Source organism: Nerophis ophidion, linkage group LG02, assembly GCF_033978795.1.
Source record: "Nerophis ophidion isolate RoL-2023_Sa linkage group LG02, RoL_Noph_v1.0, whole genome shotgun sequence".
Lineage (NCBI taxonomy): Eukaryota > Metazoa > Chordata > Actinopteri > Syngnathiformes > Syngnathidae > Nerophis > Nerophis ophidion.
This window is the reverse complement of record NC_084612.1, coordinates 31,837,628-31,849,642: the sequence shown is the minus strand read 5'-3', so window position 1 is coordinate 31,849,642 and position 12,015 is coordinate 31,837,628. Positions and strand designations below refer to the sequence as shown.

Genomic DNA, 12,015 nt, shown 5'->3' with positions numbered 1-12,015 from the left:
CCAGTCGAGCTCATGAACGCCATCATGGCCTCTAAAAGGAAGCAGGATTACTCTATAAAGTCCAACAAGAAGAAAAACAAGACAAATAATTGTGAAACAATAGCAGAACTGTGCCTTGTTGTTAGAGACGAGAACGTGAGAAGGACAGTGAAGGAGGCGTGGAACCAGAAGTCCCAATATACCCACGGTCCGTGAAGTCAACACAGCCCTACGAGCTAGTTAGCTTTGGTATTTGTAGCTAGGCTAACATTGACGGCAAATGGCTGTAAATGCAACTTCTTGTTTTACACATATTTTCATATAAAAAAAAAACCCAGCACATAAATATAAAGCAACTGCATTAATTGTCTCTCTTTGACAATGGCTATTATATTCAAACTTTTAAAATCATGATGAAAATGTACTAATTTAACAATATGTCTATTATCTTCTTAATTGTTGGCCATTAAGTATTTCCTGATTGTGTTGTAAGCACAATACCAATGGCGCGTAACCAAATTTTGCAAATTTAATTTCAAATCAAATCAAATGTTTATTGGATTCATCACTATACAGTGTACATCGACGACAGAACTACTGACTAAACTACTACCACAACTTGGTTTACTATTTATAAAATATAATGTAGGGTTACCTGGAACTTGAAATAGGCCACCTGGCCTGAATCCACGTAGTTTAGTCAGTACTTCTGTCGTGAATGTACACTCTGTATAGTGATGAATCCAATAAACATTTGATTTAATTTGACATTAAATCTGCAAAATACGGTTGCGCATTTTGCAAATTGCGCGCCATTGGTATTGTGCTTACAACAACTGCAAGTAAAATATCAAATAGTTTTGTAGTTAACATATCTATCATGTTATTGCGCAGGTGATTTGGAATTAGACCGTCAACCTTTTCGTCACTGCGTCATCAAAAACTTCATCTGCGGTGAGAATTTTTTGAAGAACCTGCAGAGAGAACTGCTCACACTCAATTTTCACACCAAGTCCAACGATCTATACAAATTTAAACAGGTAACTTCAAATATTTTCCTTTTTTGGTTTCTGCAGTTTTTTAAATTGTATTATTTATTTATTCAGACACTGTAAAAAAGTACAATAGGTAAAATTGTAAAAAAAGAAATAAAAAAAAAAAACCCATGGAGACAAGAAATTAGTCATGAGAAATACATAACAAGAAATAAGTGCAGGTGAGAAAAGAAACCCCAAAAGGCATATGCAAGGTTCTCACCTAAGGCAGTAAATTAACAAACACAATTAAACATAGTATATAGAAAAAATAAGATAACAAGTAGTCTACTTTGTGTGGATTGAGTCTAGATGAGTGGTATTGTGTGTGTAAATGTGTGTGTGCATGTGAGGAAGTAATAGGGCTACATTATAAGGCAGGGGTCACCAACCTTTTTGAAACCAAGAGCTACTTCTTGGGTACTGATTAATGCGTAGGGCTCTCAGTTTGATACACACTTAAATAAATGGCCAGGAATAGCAAATTTGCTCAATTTACCTGTAATAAATAAATCTATATGTATATAAAAATGGGTATTTCTTTCTGTCATTCCGTCGTACATTTATTTTCCTTTTACGGAAGGATTTTTTTTTTTTTTAGAATTTTGATGACATGTTTTAAATAGGTTAAAATCCAATCTGCACTTTGATAGAATATATAACAAATTGTGCCAAGCTATATTTCTAATAAAGACAAATCATTATTTCTTCTAGATTTTCCAGCACAAAAATTTTAAAAGAAATTCAAAAGACTTTGAAATAAGATTTAAATTCGATTCTAAAGATTTTCTAGATTTGCCAGAATATTTTTTTTGAATTTTAATCATAATAAGTTTGAAGAAATATTTCAAATATTCTTCGTCGAAAAAACAGAAGCTAAAATGAAGAATTCAATTAAAATGTATTTATTATTCTTTACAATAATTTTTTTATTTTTTACTGGAAAATTGATTTAAATTATCAGGAAAAAAGAGGAAGGAATTTAAAAGGTAAAAAGGTATCTGTGTTTAAAATTCCTAAAATCATTTTTAAGGTTGTATTTTTTCCCTAAAATAGTGTTTCTGAAAGTTATAAGAAGCAAAGTAAAAAAAAATTATGAATTTATTTACACAAGTGAAGACCAAGGTTTTAAAATATTTTCTTGGATTTTCAATTTCTATTTGAGTTTTGTCTCTCTTAGAAATAAAAATGTCGAGCAAAGCGAGACCACCTTGCTAGTAAATAAATACAATTTCAAAAAACAGAGGCAGCTTACTGGTAAGTGCTGCTATTTGAGCTATTTTTAGAACAGGCCAGCGGGCTACTCATCTGGTCCTTAGGGGCTACCTGGTGCCCGCGGGCACCGTGTTGGTGACCCCTGTTATAAGGTAAGAACAGATGGAGAATGTTGATTCATCAGACTGGCCCTTGATCTATGTTTCAAGTTAGTGAGTGAAAATGAGGAGTTTGCAATACATGGGTGACTATTCCGTCTGGTCACTTTTTCCAAAATTATCTACCTACAGTCTGATGACTTGAGAAAAAGAACGGAGCCACACATCTCAGGGATAAGGTGAGTTTCTACTGTTTTGTTTCAGTAAGACAGAAACCGTTTTTGTAAAATGTGGATGAGCGACATAAATATAAATTATAAATGGGAGCTGGCTGTAATTACACTTGATTACAGGGCATGCCCCAGTCTATATTGGGCCCCCAAGCAGGATTTTATTTGGACGCCCCCTCCCCTTCAGTTTAAGTCTATAAAGCACTTTTGGTTGCATCTCTTTTTATGTATGAAACACACTTTATAAATATATTTGGATTTGATTTGATTACACAATTTGTTCACACTTTTTAAATGTGTGAAATAATTTAGAATTTTAACAAAATTAGTATTGAATTTAATTTGATGCATGTTTAGTATAAAACACCTTCATGGGAAATCAATGTTTCAATAAGTTGTGTTTTTAGTGCAACATAATAAATTTAACAAAATAAAAACACAAATTGAAGTATTTTTATCCCTATGCATTGAATTATCAACCAATCACTAACAGTGTGCGCCACAATAGACATTAAGAATTTGGAGAAATTTGCTGCTAAATTCTTATTTTTGCCGTCAAATGATTAATTTTTAAATCTTGCCTTTTGATTAATTGCAGTCAATTACTTGCATGCATAACTTAAATTTGGGTACAAAAGATCCCAATATGTTGACATAAATACAATCAAATTGTCCTAAATGTACCACATGAGCATTGTTAAACACATTACTTGAATGCACGTCATTTATTTGTTCAAAATCTTCTTAACTATTTCACCTAAAGTACCGTCGAGGTGACTGTTGACCTAAAGAAACCTGCTGCAGCTTTAAGGTAACCAACCATTTGTGGTTGAGGTTAAGGATCATGTCCTGTAACAAATTCTGTGATTAATCTGCGAATATACAAGATTAAAGCAATATTTTTTTTGTGGATAAACGCATGAGTTAACTCGTTAACTTTGACACCCCAAATTCTAGAGGTTATAATAAAAGAATAAATATGAAGCGCCCCATCATTCATTAAGTGACGGGATCAGGGGGTCCTTATGTGATTATGTTTCAACCTTTAGGTATGTTCAGTCATTTACTTTCCCCAAATGATTAAACAGTATGATTTTAATCTAGATCGTGACCATCATCAATATTAAGACAGGTTCAAAGAAAATAAGGGCAGTCGACACATTTTATGGATTTCTAGCGCCACCAGAGGGAGCCAGAGATTACTCTTGATGCCCAATTAGTATACTTTTTCATTTAGTTGCAAGTGAAAATCCCAAATATATACTAGTAATTCACATTATTAATAGAACACTCTGACACTGCCTTCTTCTTTAATTTTGATCTTTTTATTTTTTGACATAACAGTGAATACAGAAATAATAATAAACTGCAATTCATGAAAATGTCAATACATTGATTCTAAACAGCTGCTAAGCATGAGGCCACTAAATAAGAGAGCATAACAGAATTTAAATCAATGCAACACACGTTTTGTGTCATTACAGTAGCAAGATTTAATCTTATTTAGAATGCCGATACAATGCTTTTAAAAAAACATGACAAGCTTAATTCGTTCTAAATATGTATTTATGATATGCACCTCCTGGAGCAATCCACCCTGGTGAATGTGAACCATGATTAAAAGCAAAATGAAGGCTTCCTCTTTGGCTCGTTTATTATTCATGTTGCAACAAAATGTCACGGCAGATTGAAACCATAGATGCAGCTGCCTCTAGACTGAGACCTCCAACAGCTCTAACCAACACATAAACTGCTTACTTGTCACACTCATGTTTAGTAGAGGTCGATAAAAAATATAGAATTCAAAATTAATCTATAATTTCAGGTCAGCACTGTTTGGACAATTCCGGCTATGGCTTGAAGAAGTTCTGGGGGTCAAATTGGAGCCCACTGTGGATATTTCTTGTGCCAAATATGAATACACAGGTGAGCATCATCACAAAGTTTTCAGCTGAAAGAAATATTGTGCTGTTTTCATGTATTACTCACATGTTTCCAGATGTGCTTTTGTGTCACGATGATGAACTGGAAGGGAGGCGTGTTGCTTTCATTCTCTACCTTGTACCTCAATGGCAGAGCAGCGATGGGGGATCCCTTGATCTTTACACAACAGACCGTCAGTTAATGTTTTAGTCCTGCATTGCGACAATCAGCGTCTTGAGTAACAAAATTCTTGTTATTAGGTCATTACCAACCACTGAGTGTTGCCAAATCACTTGTGCCTTCTTGGAACACACTCGTACTTTTTGAAGTGTCTCCAGTCTCCTTTCATCAAGTAAGAGTTTTCTTCTTTGTAATCAAAGAGACAAATAGTGGACATGTTTGCATATGTCCAGGTGTCTGAGGTTTTGTCAGAGGACAAATGTCGTCTATCTATCAGTGGCTGGTTTCACGGTCCATCACTGGAACGTCCTCCCCGCCACGTAGAACCTCCCATCACAAGGAGTCCACACTTACCAAGAGACGTGAGTTATTTGAAAGTCAAAAGTGCACATTGATCGAACTTTGTGCTGATTGTTGTGTCTGCATGTCAACTCACAGGAGACAGTGCTGCTAGAGTGGGTAAATCCCATCTACTTGGATATTTCCCACCAGGAGCACATTCAAGGAGAGTTTGAGGACACTTCGGAAATCCAGCTTAAAGATTTTCTCAGGGTAAATATGTTTTATGCTTTAAACAACAGTGAAATCTTTAGTGTTGAACACAATCGGACACTATGGGCCTGATTCACTAAAGGTTTTTGTGTCTAAAACACGTGCAAACAGGATAACACACACAAAGCTGATCTACTAAACGTGTGCAAAGTGAATTGCGTCTGTTAAGTGAGCAGACCGAGGCGTGCAATCCATTTTGCATCTCTGTCTTCATTAATATGTAGAATATATGCTGATCATCAAAACACCCACACTACTGGGAGGAAAAGATGCATATATAATTATTAGGCACGCGCAATGTGATTTATCAACACTCATCACCATTTTGCGAGCACTATTTTGCATCTTATTTAACACGTGTCAGAAGGACGTGGCAACTGACAGTTCCACGCACGCCTGCGCGACCAGTCCTTTACTGCACAGACAGACAATGGACAGATGAGAATTATTCGTCCTATGTGTGTGCGTCAACATTTTGGACGGTCAAAAATCATATCTATTCTGCAAAATAATTTTATATTTTTTTAACTGCGAGATGATTTAAATGGGGCTTCACGGTGGAAGAGGGGTTAGTGCGCCTGCCGCACAATACGAAGGTCCTGCAGTCCTGGGTTCAAATCCAGGCTCGGGATCTTTCTGTGTGGAGTTTGCATGTTCTCCCCGTGAATGCGTGGGTTCCCTCCGGGTACTCCGGCTTCCTCCCACCTCCAAAGACATGCACCTGGGGATAGGTTGATTGGCAACACTAAAATTGGCCCTAGTGTGTGAATGTGAGTGTGAATGTTGTCTGTCTATCTGTGTTGGCCCTGCGATGAGGTGGCGACTTGTCCAGCGTGTACCCCGCCTTCCGCCCGATTGTAGCTGAGATAGGCGCTAGCGCCCCCCGCGACCCCAAAAGGGACTCAGTGGTAGAAAATGGATGGATGGATGATTTAAATGGCTGAATAAAACAAATTCAATTGATGCGTTTTTTTGTCCTTTTGTATTTTTTTAATGAAGTTAGTTTTTTCAATATTTATTAATAAATATTTGTTATGTGAAAGAAACTTATTTCAAATATGCATTTGTTTGCATCTTGATAGGAGTAAGTGCAGCTCTCTACTAAGTGACTTGACGTAAAAAAAAAAAAAATTCTAATTACATCAAGTAAATTGATTCATTCCAGGCTCCAACTATTACCTCCATAAACCATTATTAACTATACAGCAAATGTTTTGAGTAACATTTTAAAATAGTACAGTGGAACCTCAATTTGCAAACATCATTAGTTTTTGAACAAGGTTTGTTAATAGAAAAGTTTGTATATTGAAGCACATCTCTCCATTAGAAACAATGTAAACATAAATAATGGGTTTCCGCCTCGACAAAAGTTATGTTTTAGTAAACGTTTGTACACTTTCAACACAATATAAAGCGATGTACAGTACTGTGTATCAGATAAACATGGATCAACTTTCTATTTAATAACAAAGCCAAAACAACAACTGGCTAAACCGTCCCTTTTCCTATGCGGCCGCCACACGCACACACACTGTAACTATCCCAAGGGTGCACTCAGTTTAAAATGACAAAACTCCTTAACTTTAACAGCCACATCGCAACAATAATTACAATAATAATAAACAAAATAAACCCACTTTACCTTATTGGTTAATCTTCCTGGTGTGCAGCGGAAGGTAGGAGGATTGAGGGGAACAGTATCAACAACGCAGTGGATACTTCCTGACTGTTTTAAACCACACATCGCTTGTGCATTTTTTCCTTTGGACTCATATTGAGCTAGCATAACTAGAAAAGTGCTGTAAAAAGGCTAAAAACATTACACAAAAAGTAGTATCTAATGACAGCACAGAGATTAATTAGCCCACCCACAATGGATGGGCTGCTTTGCACACAATCAAACAATCAATCAATCAATCAATGTTTACTTGTATAGCTCTAAATCACAAGTGTCTCAAAGGGCTGCACAAGCCACAACGACATCTGTGGCCCACATCAGGGCAAGAATAAATTTAACTCAATGGGAGAATGAGAGACCTTGGAAGGGACCGCAGATGTGGGGACCACCACCCACCCCCGAGGGACCGGTGCAATGGATGTCGAGTGGATCCAGCATAAATATTATGAATGGTTAGATGAATTGTTTGTTCACTGAGACATGGTTTGTTCACCACAGCATATTTTTATTTGGTCTGTGGTCTGTAAATCGAAAAGTTTGTGAGGGGAGGGGTTCCTAAATCGAGGTTCCACTGTCACTCGGTTTTCGTTATTAATATGTTCCAAAGTGTCAGTTGAAAACCGAATCGTAAGAAAACAGAATACCTTTTTCACATGAGAAATCATGTAAATCTAATTTATTATCAGTTCCAGATACATAAAATGTCAACACAAAATACTTTTGATATGGTATAGTTATAGTTTTACATGTAGTGAGAGCGTTTCATGGCGCAACACCTCACACTGTCTACACTGTGTTGGCCTTATATAGGGTTATTTTGCTGCCATATTTTTTAAAAAGCACAGATAATGTAAATGAATATTCTCCTAAAAGTTATATAATTACATAGTGTACTGGGACACTCCATTATGTCAGCTGTGAATGACAGTCAGGGAACACATAGTTACGTGTACTTCTATGTACTAATGTTTATAACAAGGCACACGTGCATAATAACAATAATCAAAGCATTCCCTGGCTGCACTCTGTCTATAAGTACAAAACTCCAAAGAACCACTATCCAGTTTTCACAGAGGCCAAAACACTACCGGGTAGAATTTTTTAGTTTGAGCATTCATTCTGAGGATGACACGAGGACAAACGGAAAATAATCGAGACAGCGTAAAAAAACTAAACATATTTTTGGCAAAAATATTAGTCGAAAACTGGAGCGTACGAAAACCAATGTACTACGGCAGGGGCGCCGCTAGGGATTTTGGGCCCCATGAAAATAATCTTTACAGGGCCCCCAACACATAATTTCATATAATTTCATCATCATTAGGGGCCTCTCTGGGCCCCCTCCATCATGGGCCCCTAGAATCCGTCTCCTTTACCCCCCCTTTTTGGCGCCCCTGTACTACGGTATAATAAAACTGAAATACTGGGAAAATAAAACTACTCAGCCTTTAAAGACACCGGACAGAAAGGTACTGGAGAGGGAAAAGGAAGTTGTTTTGTAAGTATTGTTAGAAGTATTATTTGTCAAATTTTCATTGATCTGAAGTTTCCCAAGATCTGCTGACATCTCTCGTGTTGTCACAGTAGGGATGGATACGTTTCACATTTGAACCGATTCGTTACCAATTGGTATGGTACCAGCTGATAATGATAACTGGGCTGTCCAGTTGTTATGTCTTGTTTCTTTACACTTCTGAGTATAATTTGAAAACATTATATATTAGACATTGCATGCAGTTGTAATTCCAACGTTGCCATTAAGTTGAATGTGCCAGTATAGTCTTTTTTGAGTCCTACAAAGTGATTGTACTGTAAATATTGTACTTACTACACACTGGCTGTTTAATTGTAATGTTAATTGTAATCTTTTTCCTTGTAAAATCGATAATGCTAATCGGTAGCATGTATATTAAAAATCCAATGTAAATTAGCATTAAGCTGGCACGTGTCACAAAGTGTAGCCTTACTGTAGTTTCGAGTCCTTTCTATAAGGTATTCTTGCTTTGTTGCCATCGATAATTGGAACATTACTTCAAGGTAGTCCGGTTGAGTCCACTCTAAGTGCTTATTTCATTGCCAAGTGCCGAATATGATGTCACATGCAACCAAGGATTTAAAATATTGTCCATGAGTTTGATTTCACGTCAGTCGGCACCCGATAGTGCCGACAGATTTTGGTCGGTACCTATAAAAGTAACACACTTGGTAGCCATTCCAATGTCAAACATGATGATGGATTATTTCCAAGGCATATCTTCCAGAAAATTGTACAACTTTTGTTATGTCCCTCTTCCTGATTGTGTGCATGAATGTGTTATCAGAAAGAGAAATACAGCCAGGTGAGTGATGCCCTAAAGCTCGCGCAGATTCAGTGGACGAGGAAAGGCCCTGCCAATAAGAGGTGGGGGTTGCTCTGCAAATGATCTATGCTTTTCACAGATTATTTACCTTTTTGTGTGTGATTGTTTGATTTTTATGCACTTAGATGCTATGAAACGGCCTGTCTGGACACCTTGCCTCAATGTGTGAGTGCTTGTTGGGAGCTGCTTCGTTCAGAGTCCTTCTTCCTGCTCCTCTCCAACTTTACAGGCCTTCGATTGCATTACTTGTGCCCAGCTGATTATGATGATGATGATAAGGGTGATAATGAAAATAAAGATGAAGAGAAAAAGAAAAGCAACGTAATGAATGAAGAAGCCACAGGCTCTTCAGATGAAACAGCAGATAAAAGCAAAGGTGTGTATATTAAAACGTTTGCAGAAATTGTGTTTTTCTGCAGCTACATTTTTTATTCATTTTTCTACTAAGAGCCAAGCACACCCCATTGTAGCGGTGAAGTGCGACGATGGTCCCATGGCAGCTACACTTTACTGCACGATGGAGAGGCAACACAAACAGAATACGCACTGGACCTCATCTTGCCTTTCAGCTGTGCAGGTTAGTCAACAAGGAGTGCTCTCCCCTTCTCAATCTTTTACATTTCAGCAAGCATTTTATTATAGCTTCACAATACTTTAGAAATGACTATACAATAACTTGGTATTAGAAGTCAACGTACAGCTTGGAAAGCAGTACAAATTCATTATCTATCTAAAATAAATCAACACTCAGCCATTATAATGTAAATAGCTGGCAACATATGTGAGTACAGCTGGCAGGGAACATGTCCAAATTGTGTCCAAAGTGTCAATAATGTAGTGTGGCGCCGTAGTTGTCTAGCACTGCCATAGCCTCTCTTGGGCACGGAATTTACCAGGGCTGCACTGATTGTTACTGGAATCCTTCTCCACTCCTCCGTGATGACATAACTGTTGGTTGTTGGACACCTTGTGCTTGTCCACCACCATAATGTCATAGTACATGTTGGCGTTCATTTTTCTCTCTATGAATTGCAGCTCCCCAGTACCAGCAGCAATCATGCAGTCTTACATAGGACGCTACCATTACAATGCTTGACTGTCGGCATGATACAATTATCTTTGTACTTGCTGTGTTGAGTCATTTTTAGTGACTAATAAATCCTTACTGCTTTATAAGCAGTTGAATTACTTACTTTAAAGTATATCCAACTTTTATTAGAATTGTTATTTCTCTGCAGCCATAAATGTTTATAGTAATTGATTATTCGGTTCAGTTCAGTTTCAGTTCATATCTAACATGCGTAATATGGATTTTCTATCAATTAGTTTGTTTGATTAACCAAGTAATTGGATAAAACAGTTTACAGCCTCAATACGTATTAAGGGTAAATAGTCAAAATATAAAAAGATTTTTATGCTTGCCATAATGTCATTCTTTTCAACATTAAAATTGCATTCAAACAGAGTGTTTATCTAGTGGTTGTCGAGTTTGGCTCTAGTGGAACAACCCATTGTATGCTCCCACAATCATGTCAATGAACGCTCAGCTTCACCCATGTTTAGTGACGCTACCACATGAATGAGAAGAAAGTCTTGTTTGTAGCTAATTCTGAACAAAAGTGAAACGCATTTTAGCGCATATTTAGTCAATAAATTATAAGCACAAACGTGCATATTTAACCACTTATATTTTTAAATTTTAAGGAAGCCCATCTTCCTTTTCAGTTTTAGAGCAGTGATCAATGCAAGCCCTGAATATGTTTTCCGGTTACACTTAGCACAGCCAGCACACTTTGGCCAGTACACTTAGGCCAGTACAGTGGTCCCAGTTCATGTATTCATCAAGAGCCTCAAATAGTTGTTTTTTGTTGAATTAATGGGCACACAAAGTCCTCCTGCAAGCACCACCCTTATCATTTGATGGTATTTACTGGAAGATGTGTCAGCCTACTGTACCTCTGACACATCAATAGAATGAATGTATATATTTTGATTGTATTCTTTGTTCCAAAAAACATGTATATACAATTTAGGTAAATGTTATTAAAAGTGTTTTATTTACCAAAAGATGGGAAATAGAACCACATGTATTCTTCACTTACTTCATAAAGGGTTTCGAAGCCCTGTTCAGGCCTTCCCCTAGCCTTGTGGTTGGCAAGCCACGATGTAGTATTGACTCTTATATAGCTGAATAGGACACCTGCAACATTGGAAGCATATTTCAATATGATATAATGCATAACTACACTGCTATTCAACACAATCACAGTGATAAACATACTATTATTAAATTATGACATCTAATAGTGTGAGTCAAAATTAAGATTATTATGTGTTATCAGAAAGAGGAGTGTGAAGAGGGACAAATGAGGACAACTGGATGGATGAAAGTAAAGGCTGATGAATTTTTCTTTTTTAGGTTGGCAGTCAGAGTGTGGAGGCTTCACTTGTTACGTTGCAAATGAAGAGGATGAGGAGGTGAGTGTTACCATGAGTATTAAATACATACATATTGCCGTCAATACTTAGTGATCGTTATAATCTCTTTTTCTGCTCTTTAAAGCTGCTGACGGTCAATCCAGAAGATAATTCCCTCGCTCTAGTCTACAGAGACAAGGAAACCCTGAAATTTGTCAAACATGTCAACCAGAAAAGCAACAGGGGTTGTTCTGGCAGAGTACTGTATGACTTCTCCTTTGTGTATTATGAATAAACATTCATATTGACCTTCCAAAACTAGTTTAAGTCATGTACTGTTTAAAAAAA

At 36.9% G+C, this 12,015-nt stretch overlaps 1 protein-coding gene across 1 annotated transcript; it reads left to right on the top strand.

Annotated features, from left to right (window-relative positions):
• On the top strand, positions 1-11,985 carry ogfod1 (2-oxoglutarate and iron-dependent oxygenase domain containing 1). Its single transcript, XM_061881465.1, has 13 exons — positions 1-187; positions 874-1,019; positions 2,519-2,565; positions 4,382-4,482; positions 4,556-4,672; positions 4,740-4,831; positions 4,893-5,021; positions 5,098-5,211; positions 9,211-9,290; positions 9,375-9,625; positions 9,698-9,826; positions 11,669-11,727; positions 11,813-11,985. Exons 1-13 carry the CDS (start codon positions 13-15, stop codon positions 11,960-11,962), a joined length of 1,590 nt encoding a protein of 529 aa, XP_061737449.1. The 5' UTR covers positions 1-12; the 3' UTR covers positions 11,963-11,985.
• The last annotated feature ends 30 nt before the right edge of the window (positions 11,986-12,015 follow it).